Raw genomic sequence first — 25,370 nt, 5'->3', positions numbered from 1 at the left:
TGGGCACAGACACCCTCCACTCCCCGTCTGCAAGTGCTGTCTGACCTGGCCTGGAACGCTTCCAGGGATGGGACAGACACAGCTTCCCTGGGCGACCTGTGCCAGAGCCTCACCACCCTCAAAGGAAAGAATTTCTTCATAATATCCAACCTGGAATTCCCCTTTTCCTGTTTGTACCCATTACTCTTTGTCCTATCCCCGTATTTCCCCTCGTTCAGTTTGTACCCACTACTCCTTGTGCTATTCCCCCATCTTCCCTCGTTCAATTTGTACCCATTAATCATCCTTTTAAACTGCTCATAGTTAAAACACTGTAAACACAGTAAATATGTAAAACAGTTAAAAAACTGTAAACACAGCTATCATATCAGACTAGAATTCACGTTGTAGCACCCAGCACTGCTTAGGTCTCTGACTAAAGCAGCCAAATGATGCCCCAGATTTTTAAATGGAGGTTATAAATGATCTTGAATGTCCACAGAAAAGCCAAAACCTCAGGTGTCTTTCTGATTCTTTTATTAATAAATACCTTAACAGCACCAATGATATTTGAACATAATCTTGCAGTGCTGTGCACGGCAGCTCCTTGGGGACATTGACGAGACACATCTGTATTTTCATGTACAGTTGATCATTTTCTCCTTTTGTGTTTCTTGTAAACAAAGCCATCTCTTCCATATTTAACATCTTCCATAAAATTGATCAATTCCAAATAAGAGGGAAATGCTCATTTTAATCAACTACCTCCTTTGGTTTAAGGTGACTCAGTAAGTCTCAGGAGTGCTACAACTTAAAACCAGATTGTTGTGGTTCCTTTTAAAAACATATTTTCTTTACATATGTGTGCACACATGTTGAAAACAAGGTTTTTGGCCACCTTCAAGTTCCGTGTGCTTGAAAGTACATTAGCATGAACACTTTGACAACAAAACCAGGGAAAAGTGTATTTCTATACATCAGTGGTCTGTACATGAATAAGCATTTATACAAATATAATCCACCAAATATTGGCTTCTACATACAATTCTGAAATATGGTGATTCATTTTGATTTCCTAACCTTCAACCATGCTGACACTAACAGGAACATTTCAGGCTGCTTTAACACCCACAGAATATGTTTGTTTTATAAAGTGGGCACAGATATCTCTTGCTGTATTTGTACTTTACTTATGAATAAATTAAGTGGTAAAGTGAAGCTTGAATAACATAGTCTGTGGTGTAGTAACATCAGCAACTGCAAGTTCCTGGCCATCCACAAGCCCCAGTTCTGTAACAGAAAGAAAAGATTAATTAATTTAATTAAACCCCTCTTGCCTTTAAAAGAAGCCAAAAAAATTTAGAATGCTATTCCCACAAACCATAAATATGATGAAATAAAGCTGCAAACAGCTCCCTGGCTAAATTAATATTAATCTAATTTAACCAGGAAACAGACCTTGTTGAGAAATACATATAAAACTCTACTGAAGTGTGTTTTATTTACAGCAGTTATTTGGTTGCTTTATTGCAATGTTCTGTGCATCTGCCTGCACTTCACCTTTAAACAATTGATATACCAGAGAAATGTGAAACTGAAACTGAATGTGTATTGAATGTAAAAGGAAAATGAAGCACATTCTACTGCATAATGCAAGATAAAACTAAATATCCATACAGAGGGGTGAAACTGACTTTCTCTAACTTGAAAACGCATGATACCTTTTAGTGTCTTGGAAAGATTTGGCCTTGTTCGTTCTTCAATTGAAGCTACTGTCTGCAAATTAAAAAAAGAAAAAAAAAAAGCCAAAATATTTTTTATTCAAATTCAGTAAATTTAAGTAAATTCAGACTATTATAGTCAATTATGTATGTTCAGATTACCTGTAAATAAAGTGTTTTATTTCCCCCAAACATAGTTGCTGTGATTGCAGGAGACTTCATCTGCCTATATAAAAAACATTTAAAAACAAACAAAACACAAACCAGGCAATGAGGTTAAAAATACATTTCAAAATTACCTTTCTCAAGCATTAAACTAACAAATTATCAAATTAGTCAGAATGGTTGCAACTTACAATGAAGCATTATTTGTCAAGTAATCCAGGATCTCCTGCAGTTTAGCTGATGGGGAGATTTCTATGTCTTGGGGAAGCTGGCTGCAGGCTGGACAGTTCTCCTGCCACAAAACAGCACAAAAATACACATTATGTTAAAGATGATTTTAGAACTGCTGCTAGTACAGTCTCTAAAGTGGTTGTGTTGTGTTTTAAGTTTTAGCTCTAGAAATATTATTAGTTGCAAATATTAATGAGAAAACCCATTTCCTTCTGAAGTTTGTCAGACTGACTCCCAACAGCACTTAAGTATTTAAGAATGACAAATTCTATCTGACATAAAATCCAATACTACAAACTTCCAGATCAGTTTTTGTCATAATGTGTTTTTGAGAAAATCTGCCCATGTGTCATCTTAGGTTTGAGGATCTTATTTTGTAGTTCTACTCTGCAGAAGTCGCTGTAACTACAGTAATGCTGTAGTTTCCATATTTATAACTTCATAAATATTATTATTCAGTGCTAGGGGCCAGTTGATTCAATACTGAGGTTCAAATATACACACAAAGTGCATGAATACAAATCAAGAAAACAATCCTTCAAGCCTTTAATGGCACTAACCTTTCTTTCAGCTTCAAAACTGTATGTATATAATCCATCCACATCATTGAACACCAAGTAGTTGTTAAGAGGAACATATGCACTGTAATGACAAATATGTCAGTGTTGATGCATGGCATTCTGTTGGAAATTAGGTCTGTTATTAGTAAGAAATTAAATACCTTGTGGCTATTTTAAAAACTTCTGTGGCGCAAACAGCTGGAATGAGAAAAAAAAAAATAAAATTCTTCACCTAGCTCTACCAGACATGCAGACACCACACAGTTGTACCAAAAGTGACAAAAAACAACTAAATATAACAACCTATAAAGAGAAAAATAAACATCTGAAGGCAGCTGGTAATTCTGTGCATTAACTCCATATATTTGGCACTATATAAGACTATATCAAGCCTATGTACTGTGTTTTGCATTTTTCTCCCCAGCCTTAAATGCTTTTGGTCTCTCCCAGAGTCATAACATTTATGCAGTCACGTACAGTTTCTCTATGGAAAACAGAAATGAGACTGTAAATCAGATACTTTTAAAAATTACTATTATCCTCTCCAAATTCTCAATTCCAAATCGTTGTCCCACAAAACTCTCAAGTAAGTAAAGCAGAAGTGAAGTGAGTTCTCTCAGCATACCTGCAATTACTGCATTTGTAGAAGCTACTGCTGGAATAATTCGTTTAACCACCCCTGTAAAAACAAAACATACAGCTCTGGATATTCCAGGAAACGCCATTGAGAGACTACTTTTAGACAGAATAATTTCAAAGGGAGGGTCCAAAGGTACTTTCAAGTGTCCAGGAATTTCTGTAACAAACAGGTGTAATGACATGCTGCTGCAGTAGTTGCACACTTTTTATTTTAGGAATGGATCAAGCACATTAAAAAAAAAGCAGGTATCAAAGAGAACTACTGAACAAACTCTGAAGCAAGTATTCTGTATTTAGCACTGGAAATGAATGTTCTATTCCTGGTTAACTGGAGAAATGCACAAAGGAAATAGTTTTGTACTTGGTTAGTGTTTAAAAACTGATTAAATGAGTGTCAGCATAGTGCATTTGCATGTGAACAGAGGCAGGGACAGCAGAGAGGAACAGATGCTATAGACTTAAACAGCCTGAACTGGCACAAAATGTTGCTATTGCTAAAAAAGACAATCAAGTCCTTTTGTTTCTATTCTTTGACCCAGCAAGAATGGTCACTGTGTAATGTAAACTGTGGAGCTGCTCCAAGTTAAAAATAAAATGGCAAAAAGAATGTTCACTTTTATCCCAGATAAGTTCCTCTGATTCATCATGAATGCCCGAACATCTGATTCGTCACAGAAATATTTGTGCTGGCATAGGAAACAAGCTGCTTGCTTCTGTTTTAAGGGAGAGAAGAACTATCTCAGCACAGCTGTCAGCTTAGTCATAACAAATACAAAGAATGCCAATCCAGCCTAGGTGCAAATGGCACAACTTGGTGAAATGCCATCCCCTTACCTTGGGTGAGTCTGTAGGTAACACCTTTAATATTAAATTGTGATGCTCTTTCTAAAGATTTCTGGTAAATCCACTGTATATGTTCAGGGTCATCTCCATCCAGTGCAACACCTTCTACAGTAAAGAAATTACAACAGTTCTTCAGAAACACAGCATTTTTTTTGTCTAAAAAAATCCCTGTTTTAATTTAAAATTAATACCCCATGAAGCTATTGAAACTTGACATTTCAAACAATTATTCAAATTCAAAATATTATTTTTAGAAAACTCTTTAGTTTTAACACATCCTATACACAAATTATCATCACTGCACTATTTATAGAGCTGTTACAGGTTACATTTTAATTGAGGAAAAACACTGTGCAGTGTGAGAAACATGAGCAAATATGGAACTGGAGAGTGAGCTCAAGAAGAGAAAATCCATCTCCAGCTCAGAGGAGACTTAGATTTAATATGACAATGAACCACACAAGGATAAGAGGCAGGATTGTTTTAATGAAAGTATACACCCAACTCAAGTTAATTAAAAGGAGAAATGTTCATTTAACACCAGTACAATGCATTAATTACCTCCAAAAGGCTGTTCCTTTGGCCACTGCAATATCCTGACATACTCAATGCAATGCTCTGGCAGTCTGGGCATGGATGCAATGGTGCACATGGGAAAATTGACCTGGTTGGGTAGGGGAGGATAACCAGCAGAAACCATGATACATTAGATGTAGTATTAAGAAAAGAAACCAGCAAAGCAGAGGAATATGAAAAACTGGCAATTTCACTGGCTGAATTACCTGTGGTGGGTAAAGCGCAAGTGTGCATTCAACACATGCTGTCATACCCGGAATAATCACACGAACATTTCCTTTGAAACCTTCTGTCCCTCCATCTATTAGAGGTATGATGGAACTTGGATCCAGGACACCATCTTCATAATGCAAAAATGACATCTAACAAATAAAGTGTGGGGGGGTGGTGTTGGTTTTTGTTTAGTTTGGGTTTGTTAAATAAGTTGCAGGAAGAGAAAAAGTCCTAAAATTTTATTCTTAAAGATACACCCAACTATTGAGTGCTTAATATACAATTTATTTTAAGGGCATATAAAACAGTACTTATTTGTCAGTGCATAAGACTTTATCAATCACCTTCACACCTTCACCCGCTACCTCCTCCCCTTACTCCCCTGATAAATGCTATTATTTGCTATGTATGTTCTTATAGTTCATCATAACAAATGGTTGGTTGGTTGAAGGTTTGATTTTTAATTTGTTGTTTTGCTTTTGTAATTTTTAATGTATTTTTTTAACTCCAGATCATTATTTTATAAACAAATTCATGATAAAACTACCAGCTTTCTGGTCACTGAATTCTGTAACAGTGCAGCTCCAAATAATGGCATTTACAAGTTGCAGCATGATAAATACTGTTCAGGTAATGAAGAAAAAATTCACAATGGGAGCATCCAGAGCAGCTCTGGAGTTTTCTTTCTTGATTTTCAAAATCTGACTGCAGAAGGCCACAAGCAATATAACCTAACTTTGAAATTATCCCTGCGGGGCACTTCACAAATGTTGGCTAACACTTCTCAAGAAAAGGGCAGGTAAGAGAACCTGCATTTCATCCTGCTCACAGAAAGAAAACAGAAATAGGTACAGAAAGCTGTGAGTTTCAACAGCCCTCATTCATTTCCATGACACATTCTACACAAGTATGTCTAATTTTAGTCATCTAAATTCAAGCAATGATCAGGCCTTAAGAAGATTGAAAACTTTACCAGCATGCCATTTATCCATCTTCTTGCAATTATAGAGTCCAGCCCACAAACAATAATATGAAACTCTAGAGAGGAAAAAACATTATTCAAAATCTATACTAATGCAAACTTCTTAAAACAAGCAAAGTATTCTGTCCATAACAGAATGGACAGTGACTGTAGGTTAGCTATCTCCCCTAGATTACCTGTATCATAGATGTATTTAAATTTTGTCTACATGTTACTTCTACTTCCAGTATACTGTGGAAAACTAAAATAACTAGCAAACTACCAGGAAAAGCAGTGAACAGCAACATCTGCAAGGTTCCCCTAAAGCACCAGTGGGTGTTTGTCAGGCAAACAAATTCCACTTACGTCGATAGAAGCTTTCATCCATGTCTTGGATCTTTTTAAAATATCTGAGTGCAAGCCCAGTAAAGGAATATATTTATAGTTAAGTTTACTGTTTTCTATTTGCTAACCTAAAACCAAAATATTATCTATTTTATTACTGTAATTCTATACAGCATCTTCCAAAAATTTGTGTGATCTGAGATTCAAATTCCCACAGCTGAAGCTGTGACATCTCACAAAACTAGTAAAGGGCACAGTGGAATAATCCTAAATGGCAAAGTTCAGCAGGTGAAATATTTAGGAAGCTCAAAATATGGCCTCTCACAAAGTCCTGTATCAGTAAGTGCTACTCTGTGTTAATAAACTACCTCCTACCAGTGCTTACTCAAAACTCTCTGGTGAATAATTCCAATATCTCAGTGAAAATTACAGTACTGCATCTGAATAAAAACACTCCGTGGAAAAATGCAAAATTTCTGAGCCTTTCCCATGCAAATTCCCTGTATGCTAATGGCACAGGAAAGAATTCTCAACTCACCAGCTGAATGAATGTGTTCTTTATTGTCTGAGAAACAGGATGGCAGCAAAATACTTTAGATACTCTTACCACCTACAGACTTTTCTAGGATACTAAAGCCTTCAGGGCTTCTCTGCAAAAGGATACGGTACAACAGCACAGTTGGGAATGCGGCTGTTCAGGAATTCTGCTGCAACTTCTGCTTTTGGTCGCCCCACATCCTTCGGTCTGGGAAAAACCCAAGCAATTCCAAATGCTTTATTTTAGCAGATTTTGTCTTTCCAATCTCGACATTGCAATACTGAATTAAGTGGCTAATTGTTACTTTAGAACAATTTATTTAACTGGATAATACTAAGGTATCCAACTCAAACCATTCCATGATTTCTATAAAGCACCAGATGCGAGAGTCTCAGAATTAACTATGGTCATCAGTACCAAAAAAAAAATCCAATGATTTTTCATTGTACTTGGATGAAAAAGGTACCAGAAAATCTGAGATCTCAGTCTGTGTGCATTTTATTCCTTGCTGTCACCTTTTCCATTAGTCATACTGGAATGGCAAGGAACATAGGTTGATTTTCTTCATGCCAGAGATCCCAAGATAAGAACTCACAAGTAACATTTAGTTAATTCTGAGCACTGTTGTGACATGAAGGTCCATAATCTTTAATGACCTCTTATCCAACCAAAATAATGAATATATTAACATGTTTTATATTAAGGTACATTTAAAAAAACCCAGAAGTTAAACTGTGATAATATAAAATGTCACTCACCGAAACAAAAACTGTCGATTAAGGTTAGAAACATCTATAGTATCCATGTCAATAACATGGATCTGTCTGAAGCCAGACAGTGCCTGGGAAAAGAAAAGGTCAGCTTCATTTAACAGGAAATTAAATGCTCACAAAGCTCCAGAATTCACTCCACATGCCAAAACAGCAACCTTTGGAGGAACAAATGAGGCTCCTCATTGCCTGTGCAGACAGGTACATGGTCATTCTTTGTTCAAAGGGGTTTTGTTGGGCTGCTAATGCTGGTATCCAGACAGATGGAATTAATAACATTCCAACAGTCAAAGACAATGCTCTCCTGAAGGCAATATTGCTTTGGCCTACCTAATGCTAACACAGGGAAGCCGGCATTAGCCTGATCTACAAGGGGAAACTGCATGAAACTTCCTTTATGGCTGGAGTAAATCAAAAGAGACCATTGGGGAAAAACAGCACAGAATTTAAGCAAATACCATAAGCACTTCCATGCTTGGCAGGAATAGGAAAATAAAGTTTAATTCCTTGAAAAGGCTTTTCTAAAATTGCTGTTAATGTTTGGAACATTGACCATTTTCACAGGTGCCATAAGTAAGTCTGGCATTTTGACCCAGATATCACAGCTCAAAACAACGCATCATTCCTCATGGCATTCTATGCTGAAACAGAAGGCAAACACAAAAATCACCTCCCTAAGAACACACTGAACCTCTGACAGAAGCTCTGCCTCGTCTCCATTTGCATGCAGATCATCACTACATCTGTCAAACAACTTTACAGTAAAATTGCTTTAAAACTGTATTGTGGGTCTGATCTGATAAAGTGATAACATCAGTCACACACAAAAAATGTGAACTGCAGTTAAAGGAAATAAAGGCTGTAAAGCATGGGGTTTAGAGAAAAGAAATGGTTGTGATGTTCTGAATTGGCTGTAAAAACTCTGAGTCATATACAAAATATATTTTTTCCTTTAAGACTCCATCTTTTTAGATATAAAGACTTTGAAACTTTTCCCTTTACATTTTCTGAACATAGCTATCCCATGCATAGTAAAAGATGCACAGAAATCCTTGTTCCCAAATAAAAACATGGGGGAGTAATAGTCCAAACTACCAAACTCAAATGGGATCATAACAGGGATATACTGAGATAAATGTCAGTACTTGTGAGGAAAAAAAACCACAATAAAAGGGTAATTAATTAAACTCTTGCATTCCAAACAGAACTTCTTTGTAGCATTAGGAGCATGATTTGTCCTTAGTTGGCTTCATTTCCCTAGATGTGGCAATTAGGAAAAATCACCAATATCAGACTGGATCTAAGGCATGCAACCTTCACACAAAGCAGCCTGCTGTACCTCAAGACAAGCTTTGAGATAGCTGAATAAACAATATGCAACATGTGAAAATACCACCTTTCAACTGCATTCTTGATCTTTATTGTCTGTATCAACATGTATTTTACACATTTGATTAGAACTTAAAATTCTAATAGCTATATACAACCAAAACTGCAAAATTAGCCAATTGAAAAAGTTTTGTAAAGGAAAAGAAAAAAAAAGAAAAATAAATAGAGACAATTCTAAGAAGGAAAGGGATTAAACAGAGTAATTACCAGGTTTTTCAGGAGTTCACATCCTAATCCTCCTGCTCCAATAACTAGTACTTTACATGTGCTTAACAAAAAATCAAGGGCCTGCAGAAAACATAAAACAAAATATTAATACAATCTGTCCTTTGTTTCATAACCCTTACAAATATGTTCTCATAAATTTTCAGTGCCTAGTGAGTTACAGATAAAGCAACTTTGCATTTGCAGGACTAATTATATATTGGACTTTAGTCAGTTATTGACTTCATGCAGTTTCTATATCCCCACTTAGAGAGAATTAAGACCTTTTCTGATATCAATATATTACTTTTATATTACTTTCAAAAAAAGCAAGATCCGCTCTTATTATTATTTAAGGTGATAATGCTTTCCTTCTTCAAATATTTCACTGATATATAATACAAAATAAATCTAAACAGATAAACAACGTTGCTGGACAGAAAGAATTGAAAATGTTAAGTATATAATTGCTTTCTGTGAACTGCTCTACTTGACCCCAGTCTCCAACTAGTAAATAATGGAGCAGTACATTAAAAAGGTAACAGGAAAATACTTTCGACCATAAGCTCTGAAACAAAATGCACAACAAAAGAAGAAAAGCAGAAGAAATACTTAAAATATTCTACCTACTACATATTTTATCCAGTTCTCAAAGTACTCAAATTTCTTCTTTAAGTACAATAAATTCTTCCCTCTATCAAATTACTTTAAAAGGGAGATATAAATGTGCTATTTTTCATGTGGAACTCAAAAACAGCGTAATTCATATACTGCTATATATTTATATATGATGACATCAAGCTTGAAGTTGACAACTTAAAAATACAAACTTATAAAAAGAATACAACATGTTCTTCTAGGACCATAATGTTCAGTTGATTAAAACACAAGCTTTTCATGCAGCTTTAGTACTCACACATTGGTCAATTAATGAACCTGTTTACATTAGTTTGCAATACACTCTATATATACTTGATTGAAATTAAGTCTTTCTCACTTGAGTGCCTGGCTCGAAATCGGGATGTGTGAATGGTCCAGATCGCTCGAGGAACTTCTTTACATGGTTCCAGCGACCTTCCCAGTCTCCAGAGTCCCCACACCCACCATCAACAGCCATTCTGCACAGAACACAGTAAATTCAGCTGCAAAATCAGACAGGAAAAGCCACACCTCTAACTTTCTATACAAAGAACACCTAAATTATTGACCATTCGTACAAATGCATCTGCATATTCTTTATGCCTGTAAATTATGCACATGAGCATTTGCATGAGTGGGTTTTATTTGTGGAACTAGAAAGCAGTAATATAAATATGCACAGAGGGGTAAAACAACCCAGGCATTTCAATAAACCCACTGATTTAACAGTTACTAGTAAAAGTTGACCTGCAGTGAAAAAAGGGTCTAGTCTTATTACTTTCATTTCTCTCAGATTTGAAGAGGACACAGAAAGAGAGCTTGTTCCTTTAGAATTTGAGGGTGATGGTTTTTTCATCAGACAAACATCTTTTTTTGACACTTTGTAACTGCAATTGCAAGGCTCTGAATAAATTAATAATTAGTTAATTAAATCAAATTAATAAGTAATGTGGCCCAACATCATCCTCTGAATCTTCAGGGTAGTTTATTTAGACAAGTATTTTTAAAAGACATGAATCTTGAATGTTCTTCACCCTCAAGTGATACCATGGAATTAGAACTGCCCCATTTTTCAGGCATCCCCAAGCCCGTCTGCAGTAACAGTCTCACTTGAAAAAAAATGATTATTTGCAGTTATCTTCCTTTAAATTTTCAAGGCAGAGTTTTACACCAAATACTCTACTATCCTTTTCTCCTTTTGCAGGTCACTTTTAATAGTACATAAGTATAGATTTAAATTTTTAAGAGACTTACTGGAATAGTTCAAAATTTTCTACTATAAGATCAACACCTACTTCCCTATTAAATAAATAGTAGTTCCACTCAACAAATATCATTATGTTCTATGTGAATATTAAACTAAGTTTGTTATAAAAGAGCTCTGCCAATCCTGAGTAGCAAAGGATATGCCATGACTGATAAAGTGTTACCTGCTTTCTCCTATGAAGCACTATGAAAAGCACTTGTCTAATAACCTTTTGGTACTGTTTAGAATTTATTATAGCTTCCTCATAACTCATTTCAAAATCAAAGGTAAATGTGGTGAAAACATCTAGAGTGAGTTCTTTTATCTTCACAGAATTCAGAACTTGGAAAACATGGTATGCCACTAGTAACTCACAGGCAACTGATTTTGCAGAAGATTTTCAGTAACGGGGAAAAACTTCTCTAAACTGCAGGAATAAATAATTCATAATTCACCCGTGATGTCCCTGCCCATGGCAGTGGGTTGGAATGAGATGATCTTTTAAAGTCCCTTCCAAACCAAACCATTCTAGGATTCTATAACTTGATTGCAGACTAAACTCTCCTCATTAACTGTTGAGGGAAGTCACTTACTACATGAACAGTTAAATAACACCTACAAAAATGAATTTAATTCATAAGGGTCTTTCGACCTCAGGTGCACTTTCATATCTCCTCCAGTTTTCACAATAATGTGAAAATACACATATTTCACATAATGGGAAATGGTGTAAATAAACACAACACCCCCTGTGCAGAACCCCTCATCTGCTGTACACCAGATTTCAAGGGGTGCACTAAGAACTGACTTAAGCAAATAAAATGGGTCAGCAGACATCACAAAAACTGCTTCTATGGATATTATAGTGTTTAGTGTTTCTGCAAATGAGTGTGGAAGCTGTGTTTGGTAACATTAAGAATAATTTTTTTTTATTCTTTTATATAGTCCCTAAAAACAGCTACTAAGCAGCAGTACTCATTTTCTGTTTAGATGTGTATTTTCTTTCCTAAGTGATATAAATTATAAGATCTAGTTTCACTTTTGCAATTATACTAGTTTGTTTTTTAGAGGGTTGGACATTGTGGAGATCTGAAAAACATCAGTAACTCAACCTGAGATTTTATGGTTTATTTCAGAGACAGTTTTTTCAAGTGTTTAATTTTTGCGCTGTTACAGCATGACCAGATATAAGAGCTCAACAACATTCTTATTTATTTCGTTATTTTCATTTTCTGTTTTGTTTGAAATATCAGAGCACCACAGTCCTTACATTGCTTTAAGCTCAGACTTTTCCCTGCCACCTTCACATCTGCAAAGCTCCATGCTTTTGGGGGGACTTGGCATGCAGCCCTCCCATCCCACATACCCAGGGAATGTTGTGACCCTCATCCCGACACACATGCACTGCCAGTGCCCGGGCAGGCCCGCCTGCCCCCTGGGGCAGAGGGACACAAGCACATGGAACAGAGTAGAGCTAAGGGGTGGAAGCAGATGATGCTAAAGATTTCTCAACATTCGTTTTCACGGCCTTTAAGGCAAGTGCGTAGATTTGAAAGAGTTTCAATGTGCAGAGACAACTGTTCTGCAGTCTGAATTTTTAGTTTTCAGCCAAAACTTAAGTCAGCTGCTTCTAGCCTAGAGGCGCTCCCAGGTCCCTGACCGGCAAGGCAGCTTTTCCCCCTCTCGTCACCAAGCTCTTGAGCACACCATGCCAAGCTGCGAGCCCGCAACTCCCACCCCGCTCCGGGGCAGCCCCTCGCTCCTCTCCCCGGCAGCTTCCTCTCCCCAGCCCTCGCTGCTCCAGGGCCCTGCCCCACCTACGCCACCTTTCCTGGGGCTCCCTCCTCCCTGCCCGCGCCTCCCGCGGGCCCCGCAGCCTCCTCCCAGCCCTCAGCTCCTGCGGGGCTGCGGCTCGCCCTCACCTACCCCCGCCCCAGCAAGCGCTGCCCCTGCCCCGCTCGCCCGCAGCCCCGCACTAACCCATCCGCCAGCAGCTCCTCTAGCCTCCTTCTTTTCTTCTCCCTAAAAGAGAGAGAATAAAAGAAGGGTCAGTATCGCGCTACAGAGACCGGGGAGGAGGGAGAGGGGACCCCGGGCCCGGGGCAGGGCCGGCCGAGCACACACATACAGGGCACTTACGGTTCCTCACCATCCGCCATAGTTCCCTCTGCTTCCCACAGTGCCCCGCGCGGGGCGGGGCCGGCCCGGCGGGCTCAGCGCGGCGACAGCGGCGACAGCGGCGACAGCGGCGACAGCGGCGACAGCGGCGACAGCGGCGACAGCGGCGACAGCGGCGACAGCGGGCACGGAAACCCCCGGACACCCCCGATCCCTGGCACAGACACTCCTTCCCGTCCTGCCTGCGCGCACCCGCGGGATCTCCCTGCGCCTGCCTCGCTCATGATCACAGTCGTGCAGTGGTTTGGCTTCAAAGGGACCTCAAAGCCCATCCAGTTTCACCCCTGCCATGGCAGGGACGCCTTCCATTACCCCAGGTTGCTCCAGGCCCCGTTCAGCTTGGCCTTGGACACTTGCAGGGATGAGACAGTCATCTGGGCAGTTTCTCTGGACAGCCTGTGCCAGGGCCGCGCCATCCTCACAGGGAGGCATTTATTCCTAATATTTAATCTAAACCTACTGTCCATCAGTTTGAAGCCGTTCCCCTTTGTCCTATCACTCCGGGCCCTTGTAAATAGTCTCTCTCCATCTTTCTTGCAGCCTCCCTTTGGGCACTGGAAGGCCACAATTGGGTCACTCCAGAGCCGCCTCTTCTGCAGGCTGAACCATCCCAATTCTCTCAGCCTTTCCTCACAGCAGAGCTGCTCCATCCCTTGAATCATCTTGGTGTTCTCCTCTGGACTCAGAACTTCCTGGGAGCCATGGAGGGCATGCTCAGGGACAAAGTGTGTGGAGATCATAGTGTCTTAAAGCCTTCAGGAAGGCTGGAACCTAAATGTGATCGGGCTGGGGGTCACTGGCTGCTGCAATGGCTTTTGTCTTATCAGCACTCCCTGGGCAGGGCCTGGACAGGGAGCACACATAAACCAGAACCAGTGCAGCCCAGGAAGCAGATGAGCAGAACTTGGGCTGCACTCAAGTCTTAGGGTCCCAGACTTCAGGGATGTAAATCCTTCATGGAGGGAGCTGTGAGATGCAAGTGGCAGTCTGCTTACATTTTGAGAAGGATTTTGATGGGAGCGCAGCAAACCCGGGGTGATGCAGACAGCCCCTGCTCGAGCCATGGTGGCTGAAGTGTGAAAGCCTGAAAGCACAAGTGCTCCAACATTGTCTGCTGGGGTCACCACAGCTGCTGGCACCAACCTTTCCCTCCAAAGGCACAGTCAGGGACCCTGTTGTCCATTTTATAGGAGCTCTCTAAACACAGAGACTGGTTTAGAAAGGAGACATTGTTTAATCTGTACAGGCGGAAGTTTCAACAAATCAAGCACTCCAGAGGGTAAAAAGTTCCATCTATTATATAGTAAAATTTACATGAACCCGCCTATATACTGCATCTTCTCCGCCCTCCTAATGCATATTTATTTAGGTGATGTAATCTTACGCAATGCCTGAAACCCAAAGTTCTTTTTTCTCATTAAGCAAATTCTGTTGTAGAAATTATCAGATGACATCAGTCACTTTGCAAAAGGTGAGAAAATTCAGCCTGAAGACAGAAAATTCAGCTTGAAGCCCACTAACAGAGCCCCCCTGCCATGGGACACCCCGCAATGCCTCTTTGTCTGGGGCTGACACTTCTCGTGGTGCCCTCCCCACTCATCCCTTGCTTCACAGATGATGCCAAGTGGTTTCCCCACGTGAATGCTCAACGTGCATCACCACTTGCTGAAGGAACAATGAATTTACAGCGATTATTGACAGCAGCCCCTGTCAGCTGCCAGCCCTGGGCGGTGACACACGCCCGTCGCTTGCGCTGCCGCTGCTGCTCGTTCTCTTGCGGGTTCAGCGGGGCGGAGCGGCGGGCCCGGAGCGGTGCCGGTACCGGTGCCGGTGTCGCTGTCGGTACCGCTGTCGGTGCCGGAGCCGCCCCGAGGCGGTGCCCGGCGCTCCCGAGCCTGCGCGGCGGCGGCGGCGGCCATGGAGGTGCAGGTGGCCCCGCTGCGGGCCTGGGACGATTTCTTCCCCGGCTCGGACCGCTTCGCCCTGCCCGACCTCAAGGACATCTCGAAATGGAACAACCGCGTGGTCAGCAACCTGCTCTACTACCAGACCAACTACCTGATGGTGGCCGCCGCGCTCGTCTCCATCGTGGGGTCAGTGCGCGGCCTCGCGGTGCGGGGCCGGGGCCGGGGCCGGGGTGCAGGGCCGGGGCCGGGGCCGGGGTGCAGGGCCGGGGTGCAGGGCCGGGGCCGGGGTGCAGGGCCGGGGTGCAGGGCCGGGGCCGGGGCCGGGGTGCAGGGCCGGGGTGCAGGGCCGGGGCCGGGGTGCAGGGCCGGGGCCGGGCCGGGGTGCAGGGCCGGGGTGCAGGGCCGGGGCCGGGGTGCAGGGCCGGGGCCGGTCCCGGTCCCTGGCGGGGGTTCTGCGACCCGGCCCGGAGCCACGGGAAAGGGCCCGGGCGGGATGTGAGAGTACAGAGGCGGGGGAGCTGCCTTTTCCTTTCCCCTTGCTCCTTTTCCTCTCTTTTCCATTCCCCCTCCTCTTTCCCCTTCCTGCCCCTCCTTATGCCTCTGGTTTTTAAAAACGTGGGGGCCTGGTCTACAGCCTCCCTTGGCGGGGAGACTCGGTAGCAGTCAGGTTTGTGATGTACTGGTGGGGTGTGACCGCTCTGAGGGCTCCCGGTTCGTTATCTCCCTTTTCCACGGGCTGCTCCTGCAGCCCTGTGCCCGAGGCGGAGGCTGCGGACACCGCGCCGGGCAGAAGGCAGCGATGCTGGGGCTGCGGGATGTCGCTGCTCTCCGAGAACGGAGCCGCATCCTGCGCAGCGATCTGTGCTTCCTCCTGAACCCGCCCAGCCGGGCTGCTCAGGCTGAGACACGCTCAGCTTTACATTTAAAAAAAATGCATAGATAAATTCTGCTCTCTGTTACTGTTCCAAAATAATGGTCAGGGCAAGCCATTCTTATTTCTGAACTAGCTCATACCGGAAATCTTGGCTATAAAATAAATGAGGTACACCTTAATTTCATTTTGATGGGCAGGATTCAGACCTTCGAGGTAGGACCATCCACTGATACAGTGTTGTGTCACACCCAGCATTCTTGAAGGGAATCAGGAAATAACCTTATAGTGACCTTCTGAATCATAGGCTATGTGACTCTATTTCAGGTACTGCTCCAGGATCTTTGGTCAGAAAGCTCTTAAGCAAGACATGCAACAGAAATTATGATTAAGCTTTTAATATGGAAACTGAAATACTCCACTCTTCTCGACAAGCAACGCACAAATGCTTAAATTGGAGAATTGCCCAGCCACCAGGCCAGGATGGCTTTGGCTGAAGTACATCTTATCTCTTATGTTGCAGAGGCTTAAAATGATTCTCCTAAATCAATTTTTTTTTTGGGGGGTGGTAAGCATTCTGCATTCTGTTAGGGCTTCTGAAGCTGTTGACCCAGCATGCAAGGTAATAAAGGTTCTCTGGCTCACAGGGGACTTTGACCTGTGCTCTGTGGAAAGACTGGCTCAGAATCCTGCATTTTCTTCCTGGTGCATATGATGGTTTCAGGTTCAGTATAGTGGCATAGGCCTTGTTCTTTTGTCTTTTGGTGGGGATATGGTGCAGTGATCTTTATAGACTACTAGGCTGGCAAAATGGCTTTGCTGTTCTTCTGCCACTTCATTCTAGACTTGTGTGTTCATTTCCCTTGTTTAGCAGCACAATGCTGTAGTCAGCTCTCAGTGAACAGGTAAATCACAGTGTCTCTGGAATGCAGGGGGACAGCTCTTCTGAAGAGCTTTTTCTCTTCCCTGAAGATGGGAAAAGAATGTAAATAGTTCTGGTATCTCCAGTCCTAAAACAGGGGTTGCAACAGCATTTAATCACCCTTCTAAATTCCTCCTTTTGAACTCTGATTACTTTTCTTCGGACCAAGAGAGATTTGTCTCCCACTTATTTCCTGCTAATGTGCTGAAGTGGGAGGTGGAGGAGGAAGAGAGCCACAGAAGATGGAAACTAATATCAGAACTGCAGTTATAATATCTTAATATTGACTGATAATCCTCTGTGTTCAACAAGACGTGAAGTGGGATCTTTATATTAAGTTTTTTTTTATTGCATGTTTTAGAGTGTTTGGTATATGATGAACCTGATTCTTCTAAAGCAGAAGTAAAATCAGATAAAGAATCCTAAGGGAAATGGGACAATACCTCAACAGGGAAAAAATATCTATTTCTTTTAATAAAAATATTTTTCATTTGGCCAGACTCTGGCTTTGGAAGAAAGGTAAAGAAAGTTCTGATAAATTTAAATTGATGACTAAGTTGTCTTTCACTTCATTCTGTAATGGGCAGGAACCTCTGATAAATGATGAATCATGGCTTTTTAGGAACTCCAGGGCTGTGTCCAGGTCTAAGGGCAGGATTATTGGAACCACTAATGGAGTGGTCTTCCTGTGATCAAAACTAAACTTAGCCTATGACCAACTCTACCTGCTCATAAACCATCTAATTATATAGACAGACTTGAAATGCAAAGATAGTATTTTCAGCTATTGTAGTACTGTGGTTGTGCTGGGCTGACACAGAAATTGTAGCCTGGAGCTTTCTTCTTACTGGAAATACAGTGCTTTGTGCCACAGCTTTAGTTTACTGCCCCTCCTACAACAAAGCTGACCTCTCCAGCCTTTTACCTTCTCTCCACAAAGTGTGGAATAACCTTACCATGAGCATAGTGGAATTGTAATGATCTTTACTGCATCGTGTCTCTGCCTTTCTCCTTCCATTTGACTTTTCCTGTAGTTACTGTTACCTGTAAAGGAAGTTCTGTGCTTTACAGTAATGCAGATTTTACTTTCAGCCTACAGGACTGGGTAGAAAATAATAAACCAGTGAACAAGAAACTAAAACTCCTGAATTAATGGCCTTCCACAAATACAGGTAGAAGGATTCTGGACCTGTCTGCTTTTTCTTTTTCCACCCCTACAACTCTGTTACAGGAGATTGCTGATAAAAACCAAGATCTTGACAAAATTCTACCCTTTCTCCCAGTTGCAGAGGAACTGGACTCCCTGTTCTTACCCTGAGCCAGGGCCCTGTCATTGTGAGTCCTGTATGAATTTTTATTAAAATCAGGGCCTTCAGTGCCTCCCACATCTTGCAACTTCCCTCAAACAGTCAATTTGGTTAATAAGTGAAATTTGTCTGTTCTTCCACCTACTCCAACAAGGCCTCTCTATCATGCAGTTCAAACTTAACTACTTTAAATTAATGTAATTTCATCTAGGCTTTTGTTGCCATGTACTTGCTAAAAATTAGCTTCTAAATCTGACAGTTTTAAAAAAGCATGATGAATTTCAGAATGCTGCATCAGAGTGCTCATTCTGTCTTGGAATAACGTTCTCCTTGCAGCCTGAGGTTTGATGCCTCTTTCCTTTGCCACTTCTTCAAAGCATCTACTGTCCATCTATACAACCCCAGCAATCAACAACTGGGTCATATTTCTTTTCCTTGTTTCTTCCCCAGACCCCTACCTTAGCTGATGCACTTCTAGTGATTCCATTTGCTGAAACAAAGGCTCCAGGGCAGCAAAATATTTAGTTTCTCTCATGCTTGATGAAAGATTGAGTGAGCAAAACACATAATTTTAAAACATGTTGCATAATAATCTTGGTGCATAACTTCATAAAGGTCTGACAGTTCTGCAGGCGGGAATCTGTTTCCTGTTCTCAAAACCATGCAAGTGAGCAACAGTAGGTACAGAAGCATTGCTAAATTCATGAGTGCTGAGGGCTGTCCCTTGAGACAATGTGCTATTTACAGTTTTATCTGCTACCTGTAGTTACATCTGTATAACCTCAGTGAAGCTCAAAGTATGGGGAGAGAGGAGGCGGAACTTGGTCTTTCAAGTTATTTGAATTAATACAAATGAGCACATTTTAGTGCTGTAACCTGCCCAGCCCTTGGGCCGTGGTGGAGCAAAAGGCCTTCTAAGAAGGAATTTTCATGCTTAATTGCAGCCTGTCTGGGCTGCTCTAAACAAAAAAATGTTCTCAATGACTGCCAGTCTCCTACTCAGCGCCTTTGTTCGGACTTGCCTGGTCACATGCAAAAGAAACAGATGTGACAGCAACTGCTGAATAATCACCCCAAGACAGCCATCTAAAATGGAGATGATATGAGGATGGAGCTATCTTGTTTTCGCTTTTTATGTGGCCTATCCTATTTCTGGGCTTGTGCTGCTGGAGGCTACTTGCCTTACACAAAGGAGCTTGCCAAGCTCTTTTTTCCATATGCTACAGCTGTGTGTCCTCCCCCTCTCCTGCTGTAAGGCTGTGCACAAGTGTGCAGGTATGAAACAACCTGACAAGAAGAGGTGATGTGATAGCTCACTGAAAGCAGAGCTTTTTGTGTTTTCCTGTTCCTTTGTGAGAATTCTGACCTGTTTTGTGATGCATGTAGGGCAGAGCCTAGAAATATGAATCTAGTTTAAAAAAAGAAAGTATTTCATCTTCATCTGTTTCTGTTGGCCAGGGGTAGCTGCCAGTACTTCTTCCCACACAATTGCACCCCCAGCATCCCTGCTCTTCTGAGGCTGCTTCTACCAATACAAAGTGTCCCATGGTCCTACTTGACACAGGACAATGCCTGTGTCCCTGCAGCCATCCATGATGTTTATTTTAATGTATTTGTTTTCCCTGTCTCTACTTTGTATCTAGATGGATGCTGAAGGAAGCCAGATATCTGCAGGGCAGCAGGAAACTGAATCTGGGTGATGGCTTTTCCTGTCACCCTGTCCCAGCCATACTGGAGGTCACAGCATCCCTCCAGGGTTGTACCTTGTCACCACAGAAAGCACAGGAGATGATCCAAATGCTGTTAGTCCTGCCACACTCACTGCTTTCAGGATCAGAGAAGTTAGTGGGTTTTATGTCCAACCCTGAAAGTGTTTCTTTTCCCCTAAGTCCTCTGAGCAGTATAAACTCAAGTCACTGTAACCTTGCAATGCTGTGCATTACATTTTTAGTTATTTGAGGTCTCATAAATCCCTGCTAAAGGGAATTATATTTAGAAAGTATCTTATAACATACTTAATGGCTGGTCACTTACCTTTTCTCTGCATCTCTGAAAGACATCCTGCCTCCCTGCCTGAGCACAAATTGGTCCCATTGTGTTCTGACCTCTGTATAAATAACGCCAATATCAGTATTGGTGGTTCAACAGTAAGGTGACTTCTAGAGCTGTTACACAGCTCTCTTTTTCCCCAGTCTCTGTTGTTCTAAAATTACATATCCCTGTTTTTTCCTTTTTAGATTTTAGCTATTGTGTTATGGAGAGCAGTGTGCCAACAGATCTGAGTGAAACTGGATAATGGAGTTCTGTCTTCCTGAAAACTGCCATTGTTGTAGAAGAATTTTCTATGTATGAATTTCTAGGATAATCTTAGTGCTGTAAATTATGCTGTGGGCGAGTCAAGCAGTAAAGGGTGGCTTTGGCATATGACACCCTATGCAGCAGTGTAATCACCAGTAGTGAAGCCTGTGGACACATGGCTGATAATTTGAATACTGGTTTTCAGTGGCAACTGCAGTCCCCATCTGTGTTCCTGTGGCTCTGAATGCCTTCACTTGATACTTCTGCTCACTGTTGCCTTGTACACGTTGGAATGCAGCCCACTTCAGAAAACATGTGATTCAAATCCCTTTCCTCAGAAAAGAGGGATCTTCTGAATGCATTCTCCCCTCACCCCTCTTCATATCCCTTACAGCCAGTCAGTTATACAGAACCTGTGTAATAACAGAAAGAAATGTAGAGCAGAGAAGTCTTTGTCTCTTCCTTATAAATATGGAGGGATGGTTCTTCACCACAAGTTTCTGAAGTTGTAATAAGAGTAGTAGGCTTGATAAGGCTTTAAGAGTATTTTCCAGGCAGATGCAAAGTGTAATGTGGAGCTCTGCCTAGATCTTTGTTGCTTCCAGGATTATCTTGTCCGTGCATTTTTAGCAACAAAAAAAAAATAAATTGCTGTGAGTTGTGTAAGTTTGGCCATTTCTGCTCCAAGACAGCTGAGGTGTAGAGGTGAATCCTACTTTAAGAATCTCATATGTCCAGTAGTACATATATAACCCAGGCACCAGTGTGGTCCAGTCGTGAGTCACCCTCCTTCTGCTGCAAAGGAGCACAGATGAAACTGATTTCTTTCCAGAGCAATGCTGTTCACTTTTTCCAGCCTGGAAACTTTAGATTGACAGTTCAGAGCTAAATATAATCTGGCTGGCTACAGGGAGTGACTCAAATGCAACAAGCAAGTCTGGCCTGTCACCACTTCCAAAAAGCCCGATTGGCTTTTCAGCATGAGTAGCAGAAGCAGGTGGGGAACAACTCTGAATTTTAATCTTTTTCTGTCCAGTTGTCCCATCTCCTGTTGGCACAGGATTTCCTGACTTGAAGGATCAAGAGCCAGTCCTTACTCTGAAATAATTCTTGTGGTTCTTCCTGCTTCAGGAAAATGCTCCCTAGCACTACAGGTAGAGTGTTGGCAGTACCAGTCCAGCAGCAGATTTCTTCTGCCTGGGCCGGATATGAAGCACAGACCACAAACCATAACAGCCTCCTTGGCAGTGGGAAGTGGATGAGCTGCAAAGTCTGCAAGAGTAAACCTTGAGCATGTCTGGCTCTATTGGGCGGTGTCATGCTGCTGCCATAGTTGTAATAGCCCAGAGGCCTCAGCTGCTGTGTAATCAGATCAGTGCATGTAAAAGCCAGAAAATCAGAATGTACATGAATTCACATAACTTAATACTGTTTAAGTGAAATACCACAGAGCCTGGACTCTTGGTGAGTATAGGAACAAGCTCAGTGCTGAACACTTGATTCTGAACAAGCTTTAAATACTTGGGAAAGCAGTTTGAGCAGGTGACGTTCTTGCTTTTGTCCAAAAAAGGGACTTGCTGTTTATAGTCCAAAGCTGATCCACTCGATGGCTTGGTTTTGCTTGGAAACAATAACAGAACACAAACCTCAGCAGTGACTCTTGCCAGTCCTGGCTCTTCTTCCTGTAAGGCTGTAAGGCCTGTATCACATACTCCAGTTCCTTCTCAGGCATGCTTACTTGGGACTGGGCTTCCATCTGTTGTGCTAACAGAGGTGGGCTCCTTTTGCAGGTTCATACAATTCTTTAGTAAACCAATGAGGTTTATTGAGAAATGAGAAGTCGTGAAGTAACTTCCTTTACTCAGTGTTCTACCCTTCCCTTTTTGCAAACCTAGACAAGATAGCATGAAGAGCTAGCTCATCTCAAGGCCTAGCCTGAGCCTGGTTTTGGCCATGTGAAGGGAAAAGATCAGTCAGTGTTGTCTCTATCTGCTGTCTGGGTATGCTGACTCTGGGTGTGATATCAAATGAGTTGATTGCAGAGGAAGGAGGGGCCCTGGTGGGAAGTGCTTCTGTGATGATGTGCTGCAGAAACACATCATCCTGAGCTAAGCTCAGAAAGAGAACATAAAGATTATCCAAATTCATGCTGTTTCTTTCTCAGTTGTACTTTTTACTTTATTTAGGATGACCTTGATGAAGGTCTTGACAACAGCAACTGCCTTTCAGTGCCTAATCCCCCTAGTAACATTACCACTGAGCTGGCTGATCCTATATGGACAAAAGTAATGAAGGTTTCTGAAACTGAACTCTTTTTTGTTGTTGTTCCTCTTCTCCAGGTTTCTGAGTCCCCTGAACATGCTCATTGGTGGCACTGTGGTGGTGCTGGTTTTCCTGGGGTTTGTGTGGATGTCACACAACAAGGATATACTCCGCAAGCTGAAGAAGCAGTACCCAACCACATTTGTTGTGGCCATCATGCTGTCTAGCTACTTCTTGATCTCCTACCTGGGAGATGTCATGGTGTTCATGTTTGGGATCACACTTCCTCTCCTCTGTAAGTATTTGTTCTCTTCTCTGGGAGGGCAGAGGTGTGACTTGAGCTTTCTCAAACAAGTCTATAGACAGACTCTGTAGAGTCTAAGTCAGCTGTTAACTTTGCTATCTGAGTTTAAATGGTCCCAAAACAGAACTGGGGGAGGGGACACAAAGGAGCATAAGCCATCTTTAATGTTATTATTAAATGGGTACCTGTGGTTTCTTAAGCAGTCGTTGATACATCATCATCTTCCAGTGATGTCACAGTGCTGAGAAGCATCTTAAGTGCTGCAAGAACTATGCATTCCTTGGGCATGAGCAATTAATGAGCGTGTTTCTGTCATGCAGTGATGTTTGTCCATGCTTCCCTGAGGCTCCGGAACATACAGAACAAGCTGCAGAACAAGATGGAGGGGATAGGCTTGAAGAAGACCCCCATGGGCTTCATACTGGATGCTCTAGAACAGCAGGAGGATAGTATCAACAAACTGGCTGACTACATATCTAAAGTGAAAGAGTAAGCAGCTGCAACGTGGCATTTCTGCCTGTTGCAGGAGTGTAGTTGCTATTTACTATTGTTCAAGCTTGCTTTCAGTTTATGTACAAAACAGGAAATGCATGTGGTACAGGTTAATAGTTGCAGGATACAGGTATTCCAAGGTCTTCAGGGCTCCTCTAAGAACATAAGAACAGCAACTTTTTTTCTATTGTATAGCAAGATGTTCTGGTGTTTACACAAATACATATTTACTTAACCATGTCTGCTTGTCTCTTCTTCTGGGGGTAGAGGAGGAAGAGGTGGAAACCTAAGGAATGCAGTCTCTCCAACTGTCTTGTAACAAATTGGTCTGTTAAAGCAACATCCTTCTAATCTCAGTTCTAAAATACTGCAGTTTAGCCAGGTTATGCTGAGTAGCACCTTTCAGCCTGGTGATGCTCAGATGAGCTGGAATGTATCACAAGCAGGTATCCCTTGCATCCTCCAAATCCCTCCCTCAGGTGCTCTGTGTTACAGAGAGCGTGTTACCAGCTTAACTGGCACGTGGGAAAACTGCGGTGCTTGTACCCAGTCTGGGTTCCTGTCCTCACCTCTCAGCCCTCCTTCAGCAGCCCTGAAACAGTCTAAATAGCTGTAAGCATGATGAGTATACATGGCACTGCCTGCCAGTCCCAGTAACATTTACCTGCAGGCTCTCCAAAATCCTCATCCATAGAAGTGCTCTCCTCTGTAGGAGAGCCAAACTTCCTTGTGTACCAGCTAAACTCTGGCCAAGCATGGGAGAAAAAGAGATAGTTTGGATGAGCTGGGTTTCTACCCCACTGATGTTTTTAAATACTGCTACTTTAGGACTTACCTGCTTTAGTCTTCACAGGCTTTTTGTAGATGGAGGTGTGTGTTCTTGAGCGTGGGTCATCTTTTTCTTTCTTCTCACCCAGAATACAAAGATACAGGTCAAACATGCATCTGTTGACTCTGTATTTCCAACACTCCTCAAAGGAATAAACTGCATTTCAGGTTTACAAGTAAAAGCAATAAATGTCAAGATACAATTTTTGAAAACCCATTCCAAATTCATGAAGATATTTGCCTGTTAAAACTCCTGATGTTGAAAGCAGTGCGGGGGATTCTTTTATATATACACAACTTAACTGCCAGCTCTGACAGAATCATCTTGGTAACAGGAGCTTACCAACAACAGGGGGGGAAAGTTGTCCAGGTGAGACTCCATTTCAAATACTCTTGCATTTCTCTTTTCTAACCAAGTAATTAATTGAACAAAAAAGCAAGGATTCTTGAAGTTGAAGCTTTTATGTAACTTGCCATGCTGTTTTCATAGTGAACTGTGTAGAACTCTGAACATGTCATTCCATTTAAGTGTTAAGGTGATCAGTATTTATCAAAAATGTCTGTATATTCCAGCTGAAGAGTCAATGGCCTGTTCCTCACTTGTAGCGCATGGTCTTTGTTTTTTGAAAACTGTTTCCACACCTAAAGAACATAGCCTATGACTTCATCATTACAGTAGCATTTTAAAAACTGCACAGTTATGAAGAAAAATAAATTCTAATGGTTGGAAACATGAGCTTGTGCCTGTGTCTGTGGTTGGGGTGGTGGGAGATCTGTCACCCTGAGGCTCGTGCTGGGGATTAAGCTGCTGGCTCTGACTGCTCTGTGTCAGCTTTGTTGAGACCAGAGAGACCTCTGAGCTGAAATGTCCCAGCCTTGCTCTTGCAGTCCTTAAAATGCTCTACAGCGGAATACTTAGGGTATTTCTTTGTGCAGGTTTGGTCTCTTATATAACTCAACTCTGCTTAACTGGGATTTCACA

At 41.9% G+C, this 25,370-nt stretch overlaps 2 protein-coding genes across 5 annotated transcripts; one reads left to right on the top strand and one right to left on the bottom strand.

Moving 5' to 3' along the window:
• Positions 1-499: 499 nt before the first annotated feature.
• On the bottom strand, positions 500-13,608 carry UBA3 (ubiquitin like modifier activating enzyme 3). 4 transcript variants are annotated; one of them, XM_086845792.1, is made up of 18 exons: positions 13,159-13,552; positions 13,000-13,041; positions 10,132-10,252; positions 9,138-9,218; positions 7,530-7,612; positions 6,898-6,978; positions 6,255-6,298; positions 5,901-5,965; positions 4,921-5,076; positions 4,700-4,802; positions 4,130-4,243; positions 3,282-3,335; positions 2,818-2,854; positions 2,657-2,738; positions 2,057-2,157; positions 1,863-1,926; positions 1,701-1,755; positions 500-1,269 (listed from the first exon to the last, which is right to left on the bottom strand). In XM_086845792.1, the coding sequence occupies exons 1-18, from the start codon at positions 13,176-13,178 to the stop codon at positions 1,181-1,183; spliced, it is 1,392 nt and encodes a 463-aa protein (XP_086701918.1). In that variant the 5' UTR covers positions 13,179-13,552; the 3' UTR covers positions 500-1,180. The 4 variants fall into 4 exon arrangements, with proteins under 4 accessions (XP_086701918.1, XP_086701920.1, XP_086701919.1 ...); XM_086845794.1 differs by having other exon boundaries at positions 13,148-13,220; XM_086845793.1 differs by lacking the exon at positions 13,000-13,041 and having other exon boundaries at positions 13,159-13,608.
• On the top strand, positions 13,189-25,124 carry ARL6IP5 (ARF like GTPase 6 interacting protein 5). The gene is made up of 3 exons (XM_086845796.1): positions 13,189-15,290; positions 22,842-23,059; positions 23,389-25,124. Exons 1-3 carry the CDS (start codon positions 15,115-15,117, stop codon positions 23,559-23,561), a joined length of 567 nt encoding a protein of 188 aa, XP_086701922.1. The 5' UTR covers positions 13,189-15,114; the 3' UTR covers positions 23,562-25,124.
• Positions 25,125-25,370: the final 246 nt, after the last annotated feature.

Source organism: Cyanistes caeruleus, chromosome 11, assembly GCF_971803275.1.
Source record: "Cyanistes caeruleus chromosome 11, bCyaCae1.hap1.1, whole genome shotgun sequence".
In the NCBI taxonomy this organism is placed as follows: Eukaryota; Metazoa; Chordata; class Aves; order Passeriformes; family Paridae; genus Cyanistes; species Cyanistes caeruleus.
The sequence above is the reverse complement of the archived record's forward strand: the minus strand, read 5'-3'. Positions and strand labels throughout refer to the sequence as shown.

Coding starts and splice junctions, on each gene's coding strand:
- UBA3 (XM_086845792.1), bottom strand. CDS start 13,178: ATGGCGGATGGTGAGGAACC. Junction 10,253..12,999: donor GAGGAGCTGCTGGCGGATGG/GTTAGTGCGGGG, acceptor TGTTCTGTGCAG/AATGGCTGTTGATGGTGGGT. Junction 7,613..9,137: donor GTGAACTCCTGAAAAACCTG/GTAATTACTCTG, acceptor TTCTTTTCCCAG/GCACTGTCTGGCTTCAGACA.
- ARL6IP5 (XM_086845796.1), top strand. CDS start 15,115: ATGGAGGTGCAGGTGGCCCCGCTGCGGGCCTGGGACGATTTCTTCCCC. Junction 15,291..22,841: donor GCGCTCGTCTCCATCGTGGG/GTCAGTGCGCGG, acceptor CCTCTTCTCCAG/GTTTCTGAGTCCCCTGAACA. Junction 23,060..23,388: donor GATCACACTTCCTCTCCTCT/GTAAGTATTTGT, acceptor TCTGTCATGCAG/TGATGTTTGTCCATGCTTCC.